The sequence below is a fragment of the Oncorhynchus mykiss genome, chromosome 9 (genome assembly GCF_013265735.2).
Source record: "Oncorhynchus mykiss isolate Arlee chromosome 9, USDA_OmykA_1.1, whole genome shotgun sequence".
Classification (NCBI taxonomy): Eukaryota; Metazoa; Chordata; class Actinopteri; order Salmoniformes; family Salmonidae; genus Oncorhynchus; species Oncorhynchus mykiss.
In genome coordinates this window covers 14,022,130-14,050,026 of record NC_048573.1, presented here as the reverse complement: position 1 = coordinate 14,050,026, position 27,897 = coordinate 14,022,130, and the positions used below count along the sequence as shown (strand labels likewise).

The 27,897-nt window shown below is 40.4% G+C and overlaps 3 protein-coding genes and 1 long non-coding RNA gene across 4 annotated transcripts; all 4 read left to right on the top strand.

Moving 5' to 3' along the window:
- Positions 1 to 5,513: 5,513 nt before the first annotated feature.
- On the top strand, positions 5,514 to 7,743 carry LOC110532929 (fucolectin-like; the record flags this gene model as incomplete). The annotated part of the gene is made up of 2 exons (XM_036989256.1): positions 5,514 to 5,872; positions 7,411 to 7,743. Coding segments are annotated over 2 exons (549 nt in total), but the record flags the coding sequence as incomplete, so codon positions are not given.
- A 2,554-nt stretch (positions 7,744 to 10,297) lies between these two features.
- LOC110531540 (putative ferric-chelate reductase 1) lies at positions 10,298 to 16,469 on the top strand. The gene is made up of 3 exons (XM_036989219.1): positions 10,298 to 11,681; positions 12,643 to 12,776; positions 16,221 to 16,469. The coding sequence occupies exons 1-3, from the start codon at positions 11,480 to 11,482 to the stop codon at positions 16,266 to 16,268; spliced, it is 384 nt and encodes a 127-aa protein (XP_036845114.1). The 5' UTR covers positions 10,298 to 11,479; the 3' UTR covers positions 16,269 to 16,469.
- A 2,773-nt stretch (positions 16,470 to 19,242) lies between these two features.
- On the top strand, positions 19,243 to 21,108 carry LOC110532928 (mucin-5AC; the record flags this gene model as incomplete). The annotated part of the gene is made up of 1 exon (XM_036989204.1): positions 19,243 to 21,108. A coding segment is annotated over one exon (1,554 nt), but the record flags the coding sequence as incomplete, so codon positions are not given.
- Positions 21,109 to 24,701: 3,593 nt separating this feature from the next.
- LOC110531549 lies at positions 24,702 to 27,377 on the top strand. Its single transcript, XR_002474721.2, has 3 exons — positions 24,702 to 25,155; positions 25,562 to 25,646; positions 26,378 to 27,377. It is a non-coding gene; the product is annotated as an uncharacterized LOC110531549 (long non-coding RNA).
- Positions 27,378 to 27,897: the final 520 nt, after the last annotated feature.

Below are 27,897 nucleotides of genomic sequence, written 5' to 3'. Positions count from 1 at the left end.
GTTGTATTTTCTAACAACAGGTTGAATTGAGGTGTGTTCTGCCTCCTCATTAATTCACATAGAACTGGCCCATTTCTGCGTTGCGGATAATTCATGTTTGAGGCTTTACTTTACTGAGATGTATACATTTCTCTATTCCAGGAGTGCCCACCGCACTTCACTCATGAATGTGCAGATCAAGTATGCATATATTTGCACAGTCTTGCAAAAATTGGAACATTTTCTTGCTGGTGAGTGCTTGTCTTCTTTTTGTTTTCCTTACACATAATCACTTTGGACATGTGTGCGTTCCTATCAAAGTAAGTTCCTTATATTCTGTATATCGTGTTGTCGTTTCCACTGTAGGCACCTACAGTATTGTAATGAAACAGCAGGGAGCAGGTCTTGAACCCTCGACCTTCTAGCCCGAGGTCCGGCGCGCTATCGACTGTGCTTTCAAAGAGCGCGTCCTCGTGCTAGCTTGCACAAACTACCCATCGTAGGATTACTTCCGATTTATAGAAAGTGTTTTACTCACTTATTTCGATCAATGGTGAGTTCATCCATGATGTGATTAATTAGAAATAGTTATTGTTATTAGCTAATTCATATTGTAGTTTCTGCCAGCCGAGAGTTATAAAAATATGACCGTTTGTGTTATGTACATCTTTCCTCATTGCTAGGACAAATGTAGCCTTCATTTTTCCGTTTTGGATGATTGTGTTATGCTGTAGCTACTTCTGTGAATGTCTAAACATTGCATCCAAAAATAAACTGCTCACATTCTGGACATAACTTTGTAAGGACTGTGTTTGTGCAAAATGTTTCTGAAAAAAAACAGTGTGGCCATCTCAAATGCTGATTGTTTCCTTATACCAAAACTGGACGTCCTAAAGAAGCATTCTAATCACACCGGTTTGATCGTACACTACAGGTACCACTGTAGAATAATCATACCCGTGTGCTGGTACATGTGAAAAGGTTTTAAAGTATTTTTACATCACTTGATTTCCACTAGCATTGCTACATTCTCCAAAAGTGCTAAGAATCAGATTTTCGACATTGCTCAATAATCAGTTAACTAATTTAAAAAGGGTTTGGCAAAATTGTTATTTTTTATTTGTCTTATTTTTTCTAGTCATCTGTTTGTAGTTGCTAGTGATGACTGTAAGTCAGTGTTAGGCTCCTGCCCTGTGGTACCCATCACCTGCTTCTGTAGTGTGAGGCAGCTTGATGTACAGTACAAAACTCTCCCCTTTACAGGACACTAGGCTATCACAGAGCCTTACCCCTAATCCCTCTCCTTAATACTGAGTGCCATGTAGAGAGGCATAGTGTCCCATTTTTTTCAGGTTTGGTACAGTATGACTTGACCGGGGAATGAACCCCCAACCTCAGGGTGGACACTCTAACAAGGCCACTAAGTTGGTTCAAACTGTACAGTAGACTGTATTTTGTTTTATCCAATTTGAAATGCCAGATAATCAGATAGTCATAAGTACACCTGTTTAAGTATAACTGTATTGCAGATGGGCATCATCATTACTGTTATTGTATTATACATGTTACCAATGTTGGTGTTTTCTAGATACTACCAATATTGCTGTTTTAAACATACTACCAATTAGAGGTCAACCGATTAATCGAGTTGGCCGATTAGGGCCGATTTCAAGTTTTCATAACAATCGGTAATCGTCATTTTTGGACACAATCACAATCAACATAATCACTAGTTAACTACACATGGTTGATGATATTACTAGTTTATCTAGCTTGTCCTGCATTGCATATAATTGATGCAGTGCCTGTTAATTTATCATTGAATCACAGCCTACTTTGCCAAACGGGTGATGTAACAAGTGCATTTGCAAAAAAGCAATGTCGTTGCACCAATGTGTACCTAACCATAAACATCAACACCTTTCTTAAAATCAATACACAAGTATATATTTTTAAACCTGCATATTTAGTTAATATTGCCTGCTAACATAAATTTATTTTAACTAGGGAAATTGTGTCACTTCTCTTGCGTTCTGTGCAACAGAGTCAGGGTATATGCAGCAGTTTGGGCCGCGTGGCTCGTTGCAAAAAAGACAGCCAACTTCGCCAAACGGGGGATGATTTAACAAAAGCGCATTTGTGAAAAAAGCACAATCGTTGCACGAATGTACCTAACCATTAACATCAATGACTTTCTTAAAATCAATACACAGAAGTATATATTTTTTTTAACCTGCATATTTAGTTTAAAGAAATTCATGTTAGCAGGCAATATTAAACTAGGGAAATTGTGTCACTTCTCTTGCGTTCATTGCACGCAGAGTCAGGGTATATGCAACAGTTTTGGCCGCCTGGCTCGTTGCGATCTAATTTGCCAGAATTTTACGTAATTATGACATACCATTGAAGGTTGTGCAATGTAACAGCAATATTTAGACTTATGGATGCCACCCGTTAGATAAAATACGGAACTTTCTTCTCCAACACTTTGTTTTTGCATTATTTAAAACAAATTGAACATGTTTCATTAATTATCTGAGACAATTGATTTTATTGATGTATTATATTAAGTTAAAATAAAGGTTTTCATTGTTCATTCAGTATTGTTGTAATTGTCATTATTACAAATATATATATATATATATATATAAAATCGGCCAATTAATCGGTATCGGCTTTTTTTGGTCCTCCAATAATCGGTATTGGCGTTGAAAAATCATAGTCGGTCGACCTCTACTACCAATGTTGCTGTTTTCAACATACTACCAATGTTGCTGTTTTCAACATACTACCAATGTTGCTGTTTTCAACATACTACCAATGTTGCTCTTTTTCCTTAGCTTGTTTACACTGTATTGCTTTGGGTGCAGGAGTGGGTGCGTCTGTATTTGGGTGCGGTTGTGAATGTGGGCAGGCCTTTGGACATGCATGTGTGCTTGCAGGTCTATATATTTTTATTTATTTATTTTACTAGATAAGTTGACTGAGAATGCATTTTCATTTACAGCAACAACCTGGAGAATAGTTACAAGGGAGAGGAGGGGTGATGAATGAGCCAATTGGAAACCGGGTATGATTAGGTGGCCAGATTGGGAATTTAGTCAGGACACCAGGGTTAACACCCCTACTCTTATAAGTGCCATGGGATCTTTAGTGACCACAGAGAGTCAGGACACCTGTTTAATGTCCCATCCGAAAGACGGCACCCTACACAGGGCAATGTCCCCAATCACTGCCCTGGGCCATTGGGATATTTGTTTTTTAGACCAGAGGAAACAGGGCCTCCTACTGGCCCTCCAACACCACTGATAATATAGACATCACTGGGATGGTACTATAAAAACCACTTAGTCATTTAACATTTTCATATTGGGTTAACTTTCTTTCTATGACATCATTTAAATGTAAATCATTGGGTGTTATAAACAAGCTGCTTTGACATGTAAAATGTTCATATTTGATTAACAGTAGTTTCTAGAATATAATGTAAATAATTATGTCAGTTCAGTTTGGTTTTGCTATTATTCCAAGTGAGGCCAATTCTAATTTGAAAGATATCAGCATAGAGTCACCTCTAATTTACAGGACATTAGGAGATACATGACTGTTGAGGAGGTCAGACTGACCTTGATTGCATCCTAGCTAGCTGTATACAGTTGGTAACTGGAGACCATAAAGTATGTTATGTATGCATGGGCTGTATGTGCTTTTGTCTTTACAGACAGGAGACAAGTGGTTGAATGAAGCCTCCACCATTAACCATGCAGTGGAGTCAGTCTCACGGCTCCTTAATAGGTAAATATCTTCTGAGTAATTTCAGTATGCCGACAAACAACTGTATGCGTATGATTATTGGCACAACGGCAGCCAATTCTGCCTCGCTTTCAGTATTATACCTTGTGGCGTACAGCAGGTCAGCCACCAGGGGGAGACTCGTCGAGGTCTGGTAACAGATCGAGTATAAATCAATAGGCGATGGCTTCATCTGCTGGACATGCCAGGTCTCGACGGGCCCTCCGGACAGGACTAATTGGGGCTGATTGGGAGCTGGTGAGTAAATCAAGGGCGGATTGCTCACCAGCTGTGCAAGGCCCATAAAGCTGCCAGAAGGGCAGCACACTGGGGGAAGTGAGGTGACTTCCATGGAGTTGGAGACGGTTACCTGAGCTAAAATGAGGGATTGAGTTTGTGTTCCTGACAGGAAGCCCAGGAGACGGTATCCCGGAGAAGGTCTCATGGGGAAGACCTTTTCTTTTTGGTTTATTATTTAATAAACACCCTTGAAACCGAGCTTATCATACTCTGTCCGTGTCTGATCTAGGGAAACGTCTTGACCAAACCCCTTGTTCTGCCACAACCTATAATTTGAACCAGTATCTGGCCAGAGGAGACGAGAAGGAGTATGACGAGTTCTCTCTAGGCCAGAAAGCAAATTTACATTTTCCCATTAGACAGCTCTGCAAGTGTTATGTCAAAACACTTTTGTGAGTGGCAGTAATGAGTGATTTTATTGGAGGTGCTGAAGAGGTGGATTTTGCACATGCACACTAACAATACATAGATTTTTTCCATAATTGTTTTTGGGGTTGCTTATAAAAATGTTGTTCTACCTTTTTTGGAAGTACTTACTGAGCGGGACAGCAGTAAATTATGATATTTGTTCAGCAAAACTACGTATTCGGTGAGGGATGAATGTATTTTGACATGATAATGCTTGCAGAGCTATCTAATGGGAAAATGAATGTTAGCTGTCTGGCCTAGAGAGGGGACACATCAAATTCCTCCTCTCACCATATACTGGTTCACTGATGATGATTATCACTTATCCTTATAATCATTTTTATTATTATTATTACTATTAATATGACTTATTTCCTACTATTGTCCTGTTTTTACATTACATAGCAACAGTTGGTAATCATACCTCTGGTTCACTATCGTGCCTCTGCAACTACTGTTATCAATAGTGCAAAATGACACACTGTATGGTGAAGCTAGTTTGATGATTCTGATGTATGCAAATTATTACTTATTCACAGGTGTTGTGTTGCTAGCCCGGATGGCCAGCGCTTCAACAGGTGATATACAACAGTCTATTTTATTGTCATATTGTTTTATTCTACATTATTATTTTAAATCCCAATAGATTGACAACTTTTTCATATTATATTATTAAGGATATTATAGGTTGTCATTGGGAAATAGGAAGTTGCCATATCTACAATATGTTTGTAACGTATACAGCGAGAGGCAGAAAGCAGACGTGGAAGGTGAATTTAACAATGAACGGATGCAAAGGAACAAACGTGAGAAGCGTACTGACCGCGGACATGAAAAAAACAACACCTCAGGACTGATGACAACTGAGGGCTAAATAAAAGGGGAGTAGTCAGGGTAGTGATGAAGTCCAGGTGTGGCAAAATGATGTCTTTCCTGGACCGGTGGTTAGTGAACCAGTGACGTGGAGCGGGAGACAATGTTAAATGTGAACACTAAGATTATTAGCAAAGGTTCAACCAGGATTCAATTAACCATATATCGTGTCACGTGTGATTTTTGTGATTTCATTTGACATTTCTGTGTTAAAACGTTTTTTTTTCTTTATCCCTGTAGTAAATGTCGTGGTGAAAGGAGTGGCCACCCAGTCATCACTGTATGGGGATGGCCAGGCTAACAATGCTATTGATGGCAACAGAGAATCAAACTATCACAAAATATCCTGCACACACACTGAACAGGAGACCAACCCCTGGCGGAGAGTGGACCTGCTGGATGTGTACAGAGTGACAGCTGTCACCATCACCAACAGAGGAGACTGCTGTCCTGAGAGACTTGATGGTGCTGAGATCTGCATCGGTAACTCACTGGAGAACAACGGCATCAACAACCCCAGGTGATACATAGACATCTGTACACTTTTATGTCCTGTCTTGAAGGTATTTGGATACATTGGTCTTCATCCGTGCTTCTGTAGCTGTTCAGTGGCTATATGTGAAACCCACTGAGTGTACAAAACTTTACGAACACCTGCCCAGGACAGAGTTTGGAGAACCCTACTCTAGGGTAGTGGAATCTAAACCCATGACCACAGGGAAATCTTATCCTTTCTGTCATGATTCTTCAGAAATCTGCAGCCAGCCAGACACAGGAAGACAGACTGACCAGGTGAATCCAGGTGAAAGATATGATCCTTTATTGATGTCACTTGTTAAATCCATTTCAATCAGTGTAGATGACGGTGTGGAGACATGTTAAAGAAGGATTTAAAAGACAACTGAGACATGGATTGTGTGTTTGGGCCATTCAGAGGGTGAAAGGGCAAGACTAAAGATTTATGTGCCTTTGAACGGGGTATGGTAGTACATAGGTGCCAGGCTGGCGCACCAGTTTGCTGGATTTTTCATCCACAGTTTCCCATGTGTATCAAGAAGGGTCCTCCTCCCAAAGGAAGTCCCGCAAACTTGACACAACTGTGGAAATCATTGGTGTCATGTTTGTCGTAGTGAGCAGACCAAGACGCAGCGTGATGAGAATACATTCCCCGTATTTATTTAACGAAGAACACTTAAACAAAACAAATGTGAAGCTATATATGAATAGTGCAGACACAGGCAACTAACAGACAATAACCCACAAAATACCCAAAGAAGATGGCTGCCTAAATATGGTTCCCAATCAGAGACAACGATAAACACCTGCCTCTAATTGAGAAGAAATCTAGGCAACATAGACATATATAAACACCTAGATGGTAAAAACACCCCATAAACCTACAAAACCCCTAGATTGTACAAGAAACACATACATCACCCATGTCACACCCTGACCTAACCAAAACAATAAAGAAAACAAAGAATACTCAGGTCAGGGCGTGACGATTGGAGTCAACATGGGCCAGCATCCCTTAGGAATGCTGTCGACACTTTGTAGAGTCCATGTTCCAACGAATTGAGGCTGTTCTGAGGGCAATATTAGGAAGGTGTTCTTAATGTTTTGTACACTGTGTATATTTAACAGACTGCTTGTATTCTGTGTGGTACATTGAAGAGTCCTCATTCACTCTCATGCTTTCTCTCCCCTTCTCCCATCTCTCCCCCCGACCCCCCCCCCCCCCCTTATCTCCCCCCCCCCCCCTCCCGCCCCCTTCCTTATCTTTCCTCTCGCTCTCTCTCGCGTGCTCTCTCTCGCTCTCGTGCTCGTGCTCGCTCTCTGGCGTTTCTCTCTCTCTCTCACCACCCCCCCCACCCCTCACTCTTTCTCTCACGCTCTCTCTCCCCCATGCCCTCCCCCTAACTCTCCCTCTTCCCGCACCACCCCCCTTTCTCTTTCCTGCTGTCGCTCTCCCCCTTCCCCTCTCGCTCTCCCCTTCCCCTCTCTCTCTCTCCTCCACCCCTTCTCTCTCGGTGTTTCTCTCTCTCTGTGTTTCACTCTTTCCTTCAGATGTGTTGTCATCTCCAACATCCCAGCAGGAGAGACGAACAGGTTCCAGTGTAATGAGATGGAGGGTCGCTATGTTGTTGTGGTGATCCCTGGACAGAACAAGATTCTCACTCTGTGTGAGGTGGAGGTTTACAGCATTCTTACATGTAATTATCTGCAACTATCTTCACTTTTCACATGAAGCGTTAGCTTTATGTAGTTCATACTAGATCAGAACATTCAGTGCCTTCAATCCTATAGGAAATTTGTGGTCAGAACTGAAAAAGTATGTGCAAGCAAGGAGGCCGACAAACCTGACTCAGTTACACCAGCTCTGTCTGGAGGAATGGGCCAAAATTCACCCAACTTATTTTGGGAAGCTTGTGGAAGGCTACCTGAAATGTTTGACCCAAGTTAAACAATTTAAAGGCAATGTTACCAAATACTAATTGAGTGTATGTTAACTTCAGACCCACTGGGAATGTGATGAAAGAAATTAAAGCTGAAATAAATCATTCTCTCTACTATTATTCGGACATTTCACATTCTTTAAATAAAGTGGTGATCCTAACTGACCTAAGACAGGGAATTTTCACTCAGATTAAATGTCAGAAATTGTGAAAAACAGAGTTTAAATGTATTTGGCTAAGGTGTATGTTAACTTCTGACTTCAACTGTATACTGTAAACATGGCGTCATGACATCATACCTGTTTTCTGTTTGTCTGTTGATAGTTTGTCTCGTCAAGCCTACCAGCGTGTTTTTCTGTACTCCTGTTCTCTCTAGTCCATGTTGTCTAGTTCTTCTGGTTTTGACCATTCTGCCTGCCCTGAACCTACCTGCCGTTCTGTACCTTTCTGACACTGCTGTGGATTACTGACCTCTGCCTGCCCTTGACCTGTCGTTTGCCTGCCTCCTGTTTTGTAAATAAACATCTGTGATTCGAACTCTCTGCAGGTGGGTCTCATCCTGAGTCGTGATACTTTTAATCAAGTATGACAATGTAATACTTTTTTCACCACTAGTGGAAATGTTTTGTTTCAGCTAGTGGTGCATTCAAAAGCTACCACTTTCCAATAACATTAGAAATAGAGAGGAACACATACAGGAAAAGAATGTAACTATTTTGAGATACTATGGTAAAAAGTATCACTCACCTCTTAATAGTAGGATATCTCAGTTAGTCTTGTTTCAGTGAAGTGACTTCCTGTCCAAGGTCTGTCTGCGTGTGTCTCTTCAGTCTCTTCGTCACTATAGTTTATGGATGTAGTCTGTTAAAATCTATCACGTCAGTTTGTTGCAGTTCAATATTCAAAGTACAAGATAATAATGTTGTCCATAAAACTATCTGGCGCCATATTGTAATCTTTAAGAAATTCTATTACATTTGAATTTTTCTGTAACGCTTTATTTGGTAAGGCCTACACATGGTTTATCAACTAACTATCAAGAAATTGTTCAACTGAGTATCCACTAACCTAAACCCTAGCCCTAACCTACCATAACCTATCCCTGCCCCCCCCCCCAAACATAACTCTAACATTAACCTTAACCATAAACCCGAAACCTGTTCCTAACACTAACAAGTTGCTGCACATCAACGGAGTTGCAATTGTTAGTTGATTGATATAGCATTTTACACCCTAACTAGTTAAGTGTCATATTTCATGTCATTACATGTTATTTTAATTATTACATTTTCAGACAAAATTCATGTTTAAGTCCTTAAAACACAGCAATGAATAAACTGATTGTACACCCTCCAACAGAATCAGTCATGGGGTGAAGTTTCCCCTAGCTGCTGATCTTTGGTCAGTTTTGCATATGTCCCACTATTGGTTATGGTTATGATTGGGGGAGGAGAAGCTGATGCAAGATCTATTCATATTGCAGGTGGAAACTTCACCCTGGAACCAGTGAGAATAGTGTGAGCCTCTGGAGATACAAAGCGCCGCACTATGGCCTTCTGATGCTATAGAAAATCCACACTGCTTCAGGACCTGAGAGGGCAGAGAGAGACGAGAGAGGCAACTTGGTTTCTAAACCATATAGGGGAGGACATTTGGCATAGAGAGTACGGTGAAATATTCAGAGTCCTGGAAAAAACATACAAGAAAAAGTTGCAGAATGAAATGAAAAATATGAGGAAAAATATACTTGGGGGGAGGAAATTTGCAATATAATTCAAGAGTAGAGTTACTTTGCTTCTGGATTCCGATCATAAATCATAATGAGGAAACATTTCATTAGTGCTTTCTTGTTGTGGGTTTTCCAAATGTGTTGCATGATTTGTCATTGCCGTGTCAACAGAGACTTGATGACAAAGGGTATCTACGTATCAGTGTACTTTCGTTTGGTTGTTTACTTGGTTCTTCCATAAGTTTGAAATGTTAAACCAACCAGACTTGATTCAGAGTCAGACAGGAAATCAAAAGTAAATGAAAATATATGTGGAAAGAATGTAGCCTTTAATGCTTCATAGTGCAGGACCTACATTAAGATCCATATATAATACCTTACTGTAGGACCTCCTTTGTTAATTATATGTCTTCAACAGCTACATGAAACGTTTGTTAGACAAACAACAATCTACTGTAGAGTAAAACGTTTAACATGAACATTTATTGTCTTGTCACAGCTATGGGTACACTCAAAAATACGTCAAAATAGTGTGTGTGTGTGTGTGTATACAGTTTTATTTTGGGCATTAGGTCACAAGGAAGTGGAGTTCTTGGTAAGTAGAGGAAGACAGGTTTTTATTTTTGTTACCATGACATGGGACCTGATATATATGGTCTCTGTATGCCAAGCTCTGATTCACACTCGGTTGTATATCACGTCCTTGAAACAGTTGAATTCAACATTCGTCTAGCTGAAGTTAAATCAACCTGGTAAGCCATATTTGAATGAACTACTTTCACTACTAACTATTTAACAGGCCTATGTTAATAACACTAACAAATAATTGTCAGTCACTAGTGAATGGAGGGTAGGAGAAAGGTAGGATGATGGTAGGATGATGATTTACTGGGAAAGATGGGTTGATCTGTGACTGTCTGAAGGTTGGAATTAATGAGTGTTGGAATAAATACATAGACACATGAACAGTATAAATGTTTAAGGTCCTCCGATCTGGGGTGAGTGTGAGGATGGGATTACTGTGTGTTTTGTGTTTAGTTATTAATGTTTTGTGTTTTGGTTTCACGGTGTGAGAGGTGTGTGTGCTGGTCGTGGTGGTTGTGTGTGCGCTCGCTTCCATACCAGCCTGGGCATCAGGCAGGGCTTGGTCCTTCCCGCCCTGGAAAATCCCTTTGGGCAGGGGGCTTCGCCATGCCGGCATCTTAGGCAAGTGGGGACGAGTGCTCCCACTGACCAGAGCACCCACTGACGCGAGCACCCATTCACATTGTCTTTGTAATGTATTTTTGTTGTTTTAATAGCAATAATAATAATTGTCCTCAGTAATGTTAGAAATTTGTGTTTAAGACATCATGCTAGAGATAGATAATAAAAAGCCTAATACATAATTTGGCACCAAACAATTCACCTGAATACTTGTTTTTTTTGGATGAAGTTCTCTTGAACAAGACTGGATATTTGTTTCAATATCTTCTAACATGGAGGCTCATGTATGCTCTTATATTAAGATCATTCCAGGGGTTTTTCCCTGCCTTTTTATATGTTAAAATTATAGATTTGTAATTTAAACTGAATTATTATTACAGTGTAATTATGACTAGTTGTAAAGTTGTTACTAGTGTTTAACTTTCTGTCTAAACAAGAGAGCTTCAATGACAAAAGGTCAGAGTTTATATTTCCACAGGTGTTTGAATTACATTGTCAATACTCTGCCGGCAGAGTACTGTATTTTTGTAGTTATAAAATGTCTTTAATTTCATTAGGAATATTATAATTTGTAAATTGATTCATTGGGTCACATGTCAAATATCATGTCACATGAGATATCCTATGTTTTCTCTCCCGAAACTCTTACTCTGTCTCTCTCTTTCGCTCTCTCTCTTTTCCTCTCTCTCTCTCACTCACACACACACTCACACACACACATCTGCTATACAGAGAAATGCTGTGTTTTCTCTGGGTTCTCCTCTCTCTGACTGCTTTACAAGTGGAGGGTTTCAGTGGGGGAGGATCTTCCATTGCTTCTCAGTGTGGCTCAATGCTACCTGGTAATAGTTTTCATGGCAGCACAGGGCAGAGCTCTTCCTCACCATACACTGTCACTGTCAACCAGACCAACTACCAGCCAGGAGACACCATCCAAGGTGAGTCACCGAGATGGTGGAAACACACTATTGGGCTTAGACGAAGGAACGGAGTGGGAACAGTAATCTTTCTGGACATTTCCAATACAGAACCCATTTTATTCCTTGAGGCCCTTGCAAATAATGTTAATTTTGCGAGAAAATAAACATTATTCGTCCCTGCTCAGATGTTAACTTTTCGCATAGCATATTCCAGCACAGTTGCCTTGACATTGCACGATTGCTAATTGGCAGGGAATCATAACTTGCCTAAGGAGACGTCATCCAACATTTCAGCACTCAATATCTCATTCTTTAGCCATCTGTCATGACGTTGGCCTGTGGGTAAGGTTCATGACCCCGCCATAAATATCTTTCTCCCCTCTCTCTCTGACTCTACTGAAGGACTCTTGAATAGCCTTTGTTAAACATAGAGAGTCTGGGAACATCAAACAAGTGGGGGAAAAGGAACCATATTTCGGTAATAGAACCAGTTGAAAATGTGCATTGGTACTTAATGAATATGATGTCAGTTTGGTTGTCATCTGAGACATTATGACTGATGACAGGACGACATAAACTGTATCTGGGAAAGTCTACACATTCTAGTTATCAGATTCACATGGAATTGTTGTGCAATTTAAATGTTTGAATATGAAACAATTTGTGAAAAGACTAAATGTAATTTTAGCTTCCAACTTTCAGATGAGAATTAAATAAGGTGATGATTAATATTGACTTCTATTGATGTAAAATATGACTAGGTCTTTAAGAGTTTATTCGGAAGATAACAGCTCTATAAACACTCTTTTGTGGTGCCCCGACTTTGTAGTTAATTACATTTACATGATTAGCTCATTCAGGTAATATTAATTACAGAGAAAGGTTTTTATAGAATAGCATGTCATATCACTTAGGTGACACATCTCTCTCCCTTTCTCTACATTTCTCTCCCTCCCTTTCTCCTCCCTCTCTTTCTCAGTGACTCTGTCAGGAACCTTCACCTATAGAGGGTTTCTTCTGGAGGCCCATGAGGAAGGACAGAACAAGGCTGTGGGAACGTTCTCTCTCGGCAGTGGGACTGGGATCGTTCTTGTGCCTTGCAATGGGATCGCAGTGAGTTACTGTTAGGGTTGTACAATTCCTAAAACTTCCCCAGTTGGAGGATTCCCACCCTGCTCCTACCCTCCTGAATCATGAGATCCTCCAACTGAGATTTCTGGAAAACCTGGGACATTTTGGGAGAGTTTCTGGAATTTTGTAACCCTAGTTACAATACAGCACAGGACATTCTGTCCATATTCTTCACTGTTACCAATTTACCCACTGATTTATTGGATTATATTGACTCATCAATACGTCAAATGAAACTAACTTGAGCACAATAATAGGAGAGTTTTTACTGGTCAGGCTATACAGTGAGGAAATACTCCTGGCCCGGATTATGATGAATAAAGTTGATGAAATGACAGAGTTAGGGTTGCAAAAATTCCGGTATCTTCCCAAAATTCCAAGGTTTCCAGAAATCCTCGTTGGTGGATTCCAGATTTCTTAATTAAAACCTGGGTATTTTGGGCAAGTTACAGTAATTTTCCAACCTTAAACAAGAGTTTGTTACCTTTACGTACTATAGCTAGAACCACCAATAAGCATTGATCAGTGTCTTACCTGCCATCAATGTACCAAGATCATTGTTCTCTATTGATTGACTTTACCGGTTGTTTTATCGTTAGGCCTCTGGGGTGAGTCAAAGCATCAATCAACCTAGATCATCAGTAACAGTCACCTGGACAGCACCATACTCATCCTCATTGGGCAACATCATAGTCAAGTGAGTCTCTACTAGAGTTGAACATTTACAGTAACTTTCCCCAAATTCCCAGGTTTTCCAGAAATCCTGGTTGGAAGTTACTGGAATTTGGCAACCAAAGTCTCTGCTAAAACCATCACAAACACGACACAGTTATTTTTTACATGATTTTTCTGTAGGACATAACTGAAATAAAAAAATGTCACCATGTCATCAAATCAAATCAAAACATTTTGGTCACATACACATGGTTAGCAGATGTTAATGCGAGTGTAGCGAAATGCTTGTGCTTCTAGTTCCGACCGTGCAGTAATATCTAACAAGTAATCTACCAATTTCACAACAACTACCTTATACACACAGGTGTAAAGGAATTAATAAGAATATGAACATATACATATATGGCTGTGCGGCATAGGCAAGACGCAGTAGATGGTATAGAGTATAGTATATACATATGAGATGGGTAATGTAGGGTATGTAAACATTATATAAAGTGGCATTGTGACTAGTGACTAGTGATACATTTATTACATCAAGTGTTTTATTATTCATGTGGCTAGAGATTGAGTCAGTATGTTGGCAGCAGCCACTCAATGTTAGTGATGGTTGTTTAACAGTCTGATGGTCTTGAGATAGAAGCTGTTTTTCAGTCTCTCAGTCCCAGCTTTGATGCACCTGTGGTGACCCCGCCTTCTGGATGATAGCGGGGTGAACAGGCAGTGGCTCGGTGGTTGTTGTCCTTGATGATCTTTTTGGCCTTCCTGTGACATCGGGTGGTGTTGGTGTCCTGGAGGGCAGGTAGTTTTCCCCCGGTGACGCGTTGTGCAGAACTCACTACACTCTAGAGAGCCTTGCGGTTGTGGGCGGAGCAGGTGCCGTACCAGGCGGTGATACAGCCCGACAGGATTCAAGTGACTAGCCAAATTCGGCGACAAGCCAAATTTCTTCAGCCTCCTGAGGTGTACGCCGAGGAACTTAAAACTTTCCACCTTCTCCACTACTGTCACATCGATGTGGATAGGGGGGGGCTCCCTCTGCTGTTTCCTAAAGTCCACGATCATCTCCTTCGTTTTTTGACGTTTAGTGTGAGGTTATTTTTCTGACACCACACTCCAAGTGCCCTCACCTCCTCCTGTAAGCCGTCTCGCCGTTGTTGGTAATCAAGCCTACCACTGTAGTGTCGTCTGCAAAGTTGATGATTGAGTTGGAGGCGTGCGTCATGGCTGAACAGGGAGTACAGGAGAGGGCTGGGAACGCAGCGGGGTGGAGCGGGGTGGAGATGTTGTTTCCTACCTTCACTACCTGGGGGCGGTCCGTCAGAAAGTTCAGGACCCAGTGGCACAGGGTGCAGTCGAGACCCAGGGTCTTGATCTTTATCTTAATGATGAGTTTGGAGGGTACTATGGTGTTAAATGCTGCGTTGTAATCGATGAACAGCTTTCTTACATAGGTATTCCTCTTGTCCAGATGGGATAGGGCAGTGTGCAGTGTGCAGTGTGATTGCGATTGCGTCGTGTGTTGACCTATTGGGGCGGTAAGCAAATTGGAGAGGGTCTAGGGTATCAGGTAGGGTGGAGGTGATATGATCCTTGACTAGTCTCTCAAAGCACTTCATGATGACGGAAGTGTCCTACAGGGCGATAGTTGTTTAGCTCAGTTACCTTAGCTTTCTTGGGAACAGGAACAATGGTGGCCCTCTTGAAGTTTGTGTGAACAGCAGACTGGGATAGGGATTGATTGAATATGTCTGTGAACACACCAGCCAGCTGTTTTGTGCATGCTCCCAGGACGCGGCTAGGGGTGCCGTCTGGGCCTGCAACCTTGCGAGGGTAAACACGGTTAAATGTTTTACTCACGTTGGCCGCGGTGAAGGAGAGCCCACGGGTTTTGGTAGCGGGCCGTGTCAGTGGCACTGTATTGTCCTCAAAGTGAGCAAAGAAGTTGTTCAATTTGTCTGGGAGAAAGACATTGGTGTCTGTGACAGGGCTTGTTTTCTTTTTGTAATCCGTGATTGACTGTAGACCCTGTCACATACGTCTCGTGTCCGAGCCGTTAAAGTGTGACTACTTTGTCTCTAAACTGACGCTTAGCTTGTTTGATTGCCTTGGGGAGGGAATAGCTACACTGTTTGTATTCGGTCATGTTTCCGGTAGCCTTGCCATGATTGAAAGCAGTGGTTCGCGCTTTCAGTTGTAACCGAATGCTACCATTAATCCACGGTTTCAGGTTGGGGAAGGTTTTAAAAGTCACCGCGTGTACAACATCACAGATGCACTTGCTAATAAACTCGCTCACCGAATCAGCGTACATCAATGTTGTTGTCTGAGGCTATCCGGAATATATCCCAGGCCACGTGATCGAAGCAATCTTGAAAAGTGGAATCCGATTGGTCACCCAAAAAAGAAGACGAAATTACCTTTCGTTGATTACTTTTTACAAATCCAATCAGTTTTACACATTTATTCCATGTCATCACATAGATCTTGAAATGATGTGGAAACAACATTGATTCAAATAGTTTTACCCCAGGGGATGCCTCTAAATGTTTGCTCCGAGATGCAAAATTCCATAACATTTTCCAAACCTCTTAGGTTAGTGGACAAAGGATAATCTGCAAAATCAGGCTTGAATGAGCATTGCGAATCCAACAACTATGGGATTTAAAAAAATAATGGGTATTTTGAGAACATATCAGGAATTTTGTGTGCAGTCTAATATTGGCACATTTGTCTGTCTTCCTCTTCAAGGTCAACATTTATGCAGACCTCCAGTGTATTTTGGATTGCAGTGCCTAGCATGACAGTTAACCGACTGTCCTCAATTGTTGTCACCACCACAAGTGCTCCTACTACAACAACTACTGCTCCTACTAAAACAACTACTGCTCATACTACAACAACTACAGCTCCTACTACAACAACTACAGCTCCTACTACAACAACTACAGCTCCTACTACAACAACTACTGCTCCTACTAAAACAACTACTGCTCATACTACAACAACTACAGCTCCTACTACAACAACTACAGCTCCTAATAAAACAACTACAGCTCCTAATAACACAACTACAGCTCCTAATAACACAACTACAGCTCCTAGAACAACAACTACAGCTCCTACTACAACAACTACAGCTCCTACTACAACAACTATTGCTCCTAATACAACAACAACCACAGCTCCTAAAACAACAACTACAGCTCCTAATACAAAAACTTCTGCGACAACAGGTACTGCTACTAATACAACAAATATTGCTCCTACTAAAACAACTACAGCTCCTAATACAACAACTACAACTCCTAATACAATAACTACAGCTCCTACTACAACGACTACTGCTCCTAAAACAACAATTACAGCTCCTAAAACAACAACAACAGCTCCTACTACAACAACTACTGCTCCTACTAAAACAACTACTGCTTCTACTAAAACAACTACAGGTCCTAATACAACAACAACTACTGCTCCCAATACAACAATTACAGCTCCTAATACTACAACAACTAAAGCTCCTACTAAAACACCTACAGCTCCAACTACAACAACAACTACTGCTCCTAATACAACAACTACCGCTCCTACGACAACAACTACTGCTCCGACAAAAACAACTACTGCTCCTAATACAACAACTACAGCACCTACGACAACAACTACTGCTCCGACAAAAACAACTACTGCTCCTACTACAATCAATACAGCTCCTACTACAACAACAACTACAGCTCCTAATACAACTACAACTCCTACTACAACAACTACAGCTCCTACTACAACAACTACTGCTCCTACTAAAACAACTACTGCTCCTACTACAACAACTACAACTCCTGCTACAACAACTACAGCTCCTAATAAAACAACTACAGCTCCTAATAAAACAACTACAGCTCCTAATAAAACAACTACAGCTCCTAATACAACAACAACTACAGCTCCCAAAACAACAACTACAGCTCCTAATACAACAACAACTACAGCACCTACTACAACAACTACTGCTCCAACTACAACAACTACAGCTCCTACTACAACAACTACAGCTCATAATAAAACAACTACAGCTCCTAATAAAACAACCACAGCTCCTAATAAAACAACTACAGCTCCTAATAAAACAACTACAGCTCCTAATACAACAACAACTACAGCTCCTACTACAACAACTACAGCTCCTAGAACAACAACTACAGCTCCTACTACAACAACTACAGCTCCTACTACAACAACAACTACAGCTCCTAATACAACTACAGCTCCTAGAACAACAACTACAGCTCCTACTACAACAACAACTACTGCTCCTACTACAACAACTACTGCTCCTACTAAAACAACTACTGCTCCTACTACAACAACTACAACTCCTGCTACAACAACTACAGCTCCTAATAAAACAACTACAGCTCCTAATAAAACAACTACAGCTCCTAATAAAACAACTACAGCTCCTAATACAACAACAACTACAGCTCCCAAAACAACAACTACAGCTCCTAATACAACAACAACTACAGCTCCTACTACAACAACTACAGCTCCTAGAACAACAACTACAGCTCCTACTACAACAACTACAGCTCCTACTACAACAACTACAGCTCCTACTACAACAACTACAGCTCCTAATAAAACAACTACAGCTCCTAATAAAACAACTACAACTCCTAATACAATAACTACAGCTCCTACTACAACAACTACTGCTCCTAAAACAACAATTACAGCTCCTAATACAACAACTACTGCTCCTACTAAAACAACTACTGCTTCTACTAAAACAACTACAGGTCCTAATACAACAACAACTACTGCTCCTAATACAACAATTACAGCTCCTAATACTACAACAACTAAAGCTCCTACTAAAACACCTACAGCTCCAACTACAACAACAACTACTGCTCCTAATACAACAACTACAGCTCCTACGACAACAACTACTGCTCCGACAAAAACAACTACTGCTCCTAATACAACAACTACAGCACCTACGACAACAACTACTGCTCCGACAAAAACAACTACTGCTCCTACTACAATCAATACAGCTCCTACTACAACAACAACTACAGCTCCTAATACAACTACAGCTCCTAGAACAACAACTACAACTCCTACTACAACAACTACAGCTCATACGACAACAACTACTGCTCCGACTAAAACAACCACTGCTCCTACTATAACAACTAGAGCTCCTACTACAACAACTACTGCTCCTAGTAAAACAACTACTGCTCCTACTACAACAACTACAACTCCTGCTACAACAACTACAGCTGCTACAACAACTACAGCTCCTAATAAAACAACTACAGCTCCTAATAAAACAACTACAGCTCCTAATAAAACAACTACAGCTCCTAATACAACAACAACTACAGCTCCCAAAACAACATCTACAGCTCCTAATACAACAACAACTACATCACCTACTACAACAACTACTGCTCCAACTACAACAACTACAGCTCCTACTACAACAACTACAGCTCATAATAAAACAACTACAGCTCCTAATAAAACAACCACAGCTCCTAATAAAACAACTACAGCTCCTAATAAAACAACTACAGCTCCTAATACAACAACAACTACAGCACCTACTACAACAACTACTGCTCCAACTACAACAACTACAGCTCCTACTACAACAACTACAGCTCATAATAAAACAACTACAGCTCCTAATAAAACAACCACAGCTCCTAATAAAACAACTACAGCTCCTAATAAAACAACTACAGCTCCTAATACAACAACAACTACAGCTCCCAAAACAACAACTACAGCTCCTAATACAACAACAACTACAGCACCTACTACAACAACTACTGCTCCTACTAAAACAACTACTGCTCCGACTACAACAACTAAAGCTCCTACTAAAACACCTACAGCTCCTACTACAACAACAACTACTGCTCCTACTACAACAACTACTGCTCCTACTACAACAACTACAGCTCCTAATACAACAACTACAGTTCCTAATACAAACACTTCTGTGACAACAGGTACTGCTACTAATACAACAACTACTGCTCCTACTAAAACAACTACTGCTTCTACTAAAACAACTACAGCTCCCAAAACAACAACTACAGCTCCTAATACAACAACAACTACAGCACCTACTACAACAACTACTGCTCCTACTAAAACAACTACTGCTCCGACTACAACAACTAAAGCTCCTACTAAAACACCTACAGCTCCTACTACAACGACAACTACTGCTCCTAATACAACAATTACAGCTCCCAATACAACAACTACAGCTCCTAATACAACAACAACAGCTCCTACTACAACAACTACTGCTCCTACTAAAACAACAACTGCTCCGACTACAACAACTAAAGCTCCTACTAAAACACCTACAGCTCCTACTAAAACAACAACTAAAGCTCCTAATACAACTACAGCTCCTAGAACAACAACTACAACTCCTACTACCACAACTACAGCTCATACGACAACAACTACTGCTCCGACTAAAACAACCACTGCTCCTACTATAACAACTACAGCTCCTACTACAACAACTACTGCTCCTACTAAAACAACTACTGCTCCTACTACAACAACTACAACTCCTGCTACAACAACTACAGCTCCTAGAACAACAACTACAGCTCCTAATACAACAACTACTGCTCCGAATACAACAACAACTACAGCTCCTAAAACAACTACTACAGCTCCCAAAATAACAACAACTACAGCTCCTAATACAACAACTACAGTTCCTAAAACAAAAACTTCTGCTACAACAGGTACTGCTACTAATACAACAAATACAGCTCCTACTAAAACAACACCAGATCCTAATTCAACAACAATAGCTCCTACTACAACAACTACTGCTCCTACTAAAACAACTACTGCTCCGACTACAACATCTAAAGCTCCTACTAAAACACCTACAGCTCCTACTACAACAACAACTACTGCTCCTAATACAACAACTACAACTCCTACTACAACAACTACAGCTCCTACTACAACAACTACAGCTCCTCGACCAACAACTACAGCTCCTACTACAACAACTACAGCTCCTACAACTACAGCTCCTACTACAACAACTACTGCTCCTACTACAACAACTACAGCTCCTACTACAACAACTACAGCTCCTAATAAAACAACTACAGCTCCTAATAAAACAACCACAGCTCCTAATAAAACAACCACAGATCCTAAAACAACAACTACACCTCCTAATACAACAACTTCAGTTCTAAAAACAAAAACTTCTGCTACAACAATTACTGCTACTACTACAACAACTACTGCTCCTACATAAACAACTACATCAACCTAATACAACAACAACTACAGCTCCTAATACAACACCAACTACAGCTCCTAATACAACAACAACTACAGCCCCGAATACAACAACTACAGCTCCAAATTCAACAACTACTGCTCCGAATACAACAAGAACTACAGTTCCTAAAACAAAAACTTCTGCTACAACAGGTACTGCTACTAATACAACAACTACAGCTCCTACTATAACAAGTACATCTTCTACTACAACAACTACTGCTCCTAATACAACAACAACTACAGCACCTACTACAAAAACTACTGCTCCTACTACAACAACTACTGCTCCTACTACAACAACTACAGCCCCGAATACAACAACTACAGCTCCTAATACAACAACTACTGCTCCGAATATCAATCAATCAAATTTATTTTATATAGCCCTTCGTACATCGGCTGATATCTCAAAGTGCTGTACATAAACCCAGCCTAAAACCCCAAACAGCAAGCAATGCAGGTGTAGAAGCACGGCGGCTAGGAAAAACTCCCTAGAAAGGCCAAAACCTAGGAAGAAACCTAGAGAGGAACCAGGCTATGTGGGGTGGCCAGTCCTCTTCTGGCTGTGCCGGGTGGAGATTATAACAAAACATGGTCAAGATGTTCAAATGTTCATAAATGACCAGCATGGTCGAATAATAATAAGGCAGAATAGTTGAAACTGGAGCAGCAGCACAGTCAGGTGGACTGGGGACAGCAAGGAGTCATCATGTCAGGTATTCCTGGGGCATGGTCCTATGGCTCAGGTCAGTTGAAACTGGAGCAGCAGCACAGCCAGGTGGACTGGGGACAGCAAGGAGTCATCATGTCAGGTAGTCCTGGGGCATGGTCCTAGGGCTCAGGTCCTCCGAGAGAGAGAAAGAGAGAAGGAGAGAATTAGAGAACGCACACTTAGATTCACACAGGACACCGAATAGGACAGGAGAAGTACTCCAGATATAACAAACTGACCCTAGCCCCCCGACACATAAACTACTGCAGCATAAATACTGGAGGCTGACAACAAGAACTACAGTTCCTAAAACAAAAACTTATGCTACAACAGGTACTGCTACTAATACAACAAATACAGCTCCTACTAAAACAACACCAGATCCTAATTCAACAACAACTACAGCTCCTACTATAACAAGTACATTTTCTACTGCAACAACTACAGCTCCTAATAAAACAAATACAGCTCCTACTAAAACAACACCAGATCCTAATTCAACAACAACTACAGCTCCTACTATAACAAGTACATTTTCTACTGCAACAACTACAGCTCCTAATAAAACAACTACAGCTCCTAATAAAACAACTACAGCTCCAAATACAACAACTACAGCTCCAAATACAACAACTACAGCTCCTAATACAACAACAACTACAGCTCCTAAAACAACAACTACAGCTCCTAATACAACTACACCTCTGAAAACAACAACTACTGCTCCTAATACAACAACAACTACAGCACCTACTACAACAACTACTGCTTCTACTACAACAACTAAAGCTCCTACTACAACAACTACTACAGCTACTACTACAACAACAACTACAGCTCATACTACAACAACTACTGTTCCTACTACAACATCTGCAGCTCCCAATACAACAACAACTACAGGTCCTGATACGACAACAATTACAGGTCCTAATACAACAACAACGACAGCTCCTACTTCAACAACTACAGCTCCTAATACAACAACTACACCTCCTAATACAACAACTACACCTCCTAATACAACAACTACAGTTCCTACTTCAACAACTACAGCTCATAATGCAACAACTACATCTCCTAATACAACAACAACTACTGCTCCTAATACAACAACAACTACTGCTCCTAATACAACAACAACTACAGCACCTACTACAACAACTACTGCTTCTACTACAACAACTATTGCTCCTACTACAACAACTACAATTCCTACTACAACAACTACTGCTCCTACTACAACAACTGCAGCTCCCAATACAACAACAAATACAGGTCCTAATACGACAACAACTACAGGTCCTAATACAAAAACTACAGCTCCTAATACAACAACAACTACTGCTCCTACTACAACAACGACAGCTCCTAATACAACAACTACACCTCCTAATACAACAACTACACCTCCTAATACAACAACTACAGTTCCTACGACAACAACTACAGGTCCTAATACAAAAACTACAGCTCCTAATACAACAACAACTACAGCTCCTAATACAACAACAACTACTGCTCCTACTACAACAACGACAGCTCCTACTTCAACAACGACAGCTCCTATTACAACAACTACACCTCCTAATACAACAACTACAGTTCCTACTTCAACAACTACAGCGCATAATGCAACAACTACATCTCCTAATACAACAACAACTACAGCTCATAATACAACAACAACTACAGCTCATAATACAACAACATCTACAGCTCCTAATGTGACAGATGCAAGCAACAAAACATTTGAGCAGAATGCTTCATGTGACATTGGCTTTATGCTCAGTGCAAAACTGAGTCTCCCCATTTAGTTGTTGCTGCCTGCAGGAAGCTGAGAGGGAGAGTGTGAAATTGGATCCCTCATTTGCATAATACCTGACATGTCACATTTTTTGGCCTATCCAGACAAAGTGTGGATATCCTCTGGCTATGAGCATCGGAGCTCCACTTCTGATCAGGTATATGTAAGGGAAGAGCCTAGAGAATGCAACAAAATCAATCTCAGATTTACAGCTCTCAACATTCGTTTTGTAGAATTTAAACATGACCAAATTTGCTTTGTCACAAAGGGACAAAATGTTGTGCTTAAAGCCAAGGTTGTAACGAGTCCGCATGTATTTGAATCGTGTCTCTGTGTCACTGAGGACGCAGGACAGAATGTTCTCTGTAATCAGCAGTATGAAATGGTGCCAATGTTGCACTGTCACTAAGTATAATAATTTTTATTTTACAGTTGTAAGAAAAGTGCAATTAAATAGTAAGTTGTTTAGAATTTGATTGCTACTATATTTAGAGAACATTTACATTATTTCAAGCCCGATTCACCCACTTTTGTTGACTAGGAAAATTAATTAATATAATATTTATTATTTTCATATTCCTTGTACTATGTAATTGAGCTTGTGTCCTCCAAAGTGAGTATAGTACACCTCAGCTATTTATATAAAATCGTAACAAAAAGGTGAGCGTTTTATCTTTTTTTGTAGTACAGTTGAAGTCAGAAGTTTACACACATTTATGTTGGAGTCTTTATAACTCGTTTTTAAACCACTCCACAAATGTCTTGTTAACAAACTATAGTTTTGGCAAGTCGGTTAGGACATCTACTTTGTGCATGACAAAGGTAATTTTTCCAGCAATTGTTTACAGACAGATTATTTCACTTATGTGTGTCACAATTCCAGTGGGTCAGAAGTTTACATACACTAATTTGACTGTGCCTTTAAACAGCTTGGAAAATTCCAGAAAATGATGTCATGGCGTTAGAAGCTTCTGATAGGCAAATTGACATCATTTGAGTCAATTGTAGGTGTACCTGTGGATGTATTTCAAGGCCTACCTTCAAACTCAGTGCCTCTTTGCTTGACATCATGGGAAAATCAAAAGAAATCAGTCAAGACCTCAGGAAAGTTATTGCGGGAAGCTTGTGGAAGGATACCCGAAACATTTGACCCAAGTTAAACAATTTAAAGGCAATGCTATCAAATACTAATTGAGTGTATGTAAACTTCTGACCCACTGGGAATGTGATGAAAGAAATAAAAGCTGAAATAAATAATTCTCTCTATTATTCTTCTGACATTTCACATTCTTTAAATAAAGTGGTGATCCTAACTGACCTAAGACAGGGGATTTTTACTAGGATTAAATGTCAGGAATTGTGAGAGACTGAGTTTAAATGTACTTGGCTAAGGTGTATGTAATCTTCCGACTTCAACTGTATGTATCATTACTAGTTATTTTTTTTAAGGCCCTCATGATGAATACATTTTATTTTTAGAAGATATTTAACACGTTTTTCAAACATAATTTATCTTGTAGTGTAGAAATGTATCTATGACCACTTTCTTGATGGGTGTGATTGTCAGTTGTTCAGCAGTTAGCCAGCTCTTGGCCGGCCTAATCAGATCATGCATTTGTGATTGGTGAGTTTGTTGTAGCATCATATGCCCAATCACGGAACCTTTACGCCCTGCTAATCAGGGTGTAACTACACCGGCACAGGATTTCCTTTTTCAGGCCCTCGTAATGAGTATCCTGGTCAGCCGTCAGATCCTAAAAGGTCTTCTCTGCCGCTCCTGACATTGAGGGGTGCTAGCAGGCTGGAAAATGGTAAGATTCAGGAGAGCTTGTTCTTAAATTACTGCTTTTATGTCTACCATAAAAAGCTATTTAAAATGTACATTTGTTGACTATGCTGACACAGCTGTTTTTGCATAAAGCAAGAGTGCTCGTACACAAGCGTGTGCACACACACACACAGACACACACATACTCGGATGAATTGTCAGGACATTGTAGTCCTTACATTGTAGTCTTGGCAAGATAGGAAAACATGAATGAACACCTGCAAGCACACACACTCACACACATAAACACACACACACACACACACACACACACACACACACACACACACACACACACACACACACACCTAGGAAAGAGAGGAAGTGTTCTGTGACTTTGAAAGACTGTGGATTTTTCCAAAATGTGCTTCCTTGTTCTTCTCCTGCAGGTGATCTTGGCTTCTCCCTCCATCACACTTTTGACAGGCCTCTCCAGTCAGGTTTCATCAAGCTGTAGGAAACCCCTTTTTCACGGTGAGTGAAGTCGACTTTTGGTCATTTCACTCAATATGGTCATTGTACACTGTGGTCGCTGTGGACTGTGGTCATTGTGGACTGTGGTCATTGTGCACTGTGGTCATTGTACACTGTGGTCATTGTGGACTGTGGTCATTGTACACTGTGGTCATTGTGGACTGGGGTCATTGTACACTGTGGTCCCTGTGGACTGGGGTCATTGTGCACTGTGGTCATTGTGGACTGGGGTCATTGTACACTGTGGTCATTGTGGACTGGGGTCATTGTACACTGTGGTCATTGTGGACTGGGGTCATTGTGCACTGTGGTCATTGTGCACTGTGGTCATTGTGGACTGGGGTCATTGTACACTGTGGTCATTGTGGACTGGGGTCATTGTACACTGTGGAAGTTGTGGACTGGGGTCATTGTACACTGTGGTCGTTGTGGACTGGGGTCATTGTGCACTGTGGTCATTGTGCACTGTGGTCATTGTACACTGTGGTCATTGTGCACTGTGGTCATTGTGCACTGGTGTCATTGTGGACGGTGGTCCTTGTACACTGTGGTCCTTGTACAGTGTGATCATTGTGCAGTGTGGTCATTGTGGACTGTGGTCATTGCACTTTGGTCTGTAGAATTAAATGCTGTTGAGCCTGTTGATGACTACTTGACTCAACCAGTAGGTGTCAGTGTTGAAAAGTCCTGGTGAAAGTAATTATGGTTTTCTGGTTTGTTTGTTTTTCCAGCCCTGTTGATGACGTTGGTCTGTTGGAACCTCTTCAGCCTTCTGCCTTAAATCTGCCGAACTTCCAAAGGAGAACTTTACATCCAAGTTTAACATTTTATTGATTTGGCTATTTTTGTTCAATATATATATATATATATATATATATATATATATATATATATATATACTGTAGTCAGGCATATTTATGCAAATGTGTGTATCTTTTCTCCTGTCAATTATGTTTTGTTTAATGTTTATTTGTTTCATTTATTTTTTATTTGTTGACATGTACATAGCATACAGTGTAAAACTATTCAAATATACAAACCCAATCTCTTTATATTCTTATCAATGCTAATGTAAATGAATGTTTTTGTGTCCTGATAAGATGAGTCATTCGGACGTTTTACAGATGTTATGTATCTGATACTGAAGGCCTTTTGCTCCACTAGGGGGTGAAAGGAACAAGTACTTCAAATATTTGATATGGAAGAGCCTCTAGAGAAAGAGAAGTTAAGAAATATATACTCTTATGCAAGAACACTGTCCATATATATTTTGAACTTAATTTCTTCTCCCGTACCATAGAATTTTGTATTTCTTTGGCTGTGTTTACACAGGCAGCCCAATTCTGATCTTATTTTATTAATTGGTCTTTTGACCAATCAGATCAGCTTTAAAGAATAGCTGATGTGAAAACATCTGATGTGATGGGTCGAAAGACCATTTAGTGGAAAAAAATTCACAATTGGGCTTCCTGTGGAAACGCGTACTTTGTGATGGTAACACATTTACAGGTAGACCAGAGAAGCCACATCCCTGATTGGCAGATGAATCGCAACGCTGATTAGAAGCACCTGCTACTCACCGCTAACTCACCTGTCTTCCCTATAATAAATACTGTTTCTTATTGAAAAAGTTGTGAACCTACACACTGTAGAAGGCTGTTAAGCCGAATCATATGTGGATGCTATCCTGATGTAGTAAAAATAATAACAATAAATGAAAAATTAACTAAGCTTTATGCGATATCTTTTTGAGTGCGGACCCATCACACTTTCTAAGTGAAGAGGTGTAAAAAGGAACTTTTCTGTCAATAATTTTATGAATAGACATATAAGTAACATTGAAAATATGCTTAGTGATTTTGTAGAATAGCATAGCCAGGGGTGGGAATGAGGAGGACACACGATTGTAGAAAGATAATACTTGATTTTTAGAAAATGAAAAGTATTGGTCATATACACATTATTTGTGTATTTAACCAGGCTAGTCAGTTACTTACAATGACAGCCTAGGAACAGAGGGTTAACATCCTTGTTCAGGATGACAGATTTTTACCTTGTCTGCTCAGGGATTCGATCTAGCAACCTTTAGGTTACTGGCCCAAAGCTCTAACCAGTAGGCTACCTGCCACCCCCTGTGTGGAGGATTTAACAGATCTTATTGTGGGTGTAGCAAAATGCATGTGTTACTAGCTCCAACAGTGCAGTAGTATCTTACAATTCACAATACACAAATCTAAAAGTAAAATGATGT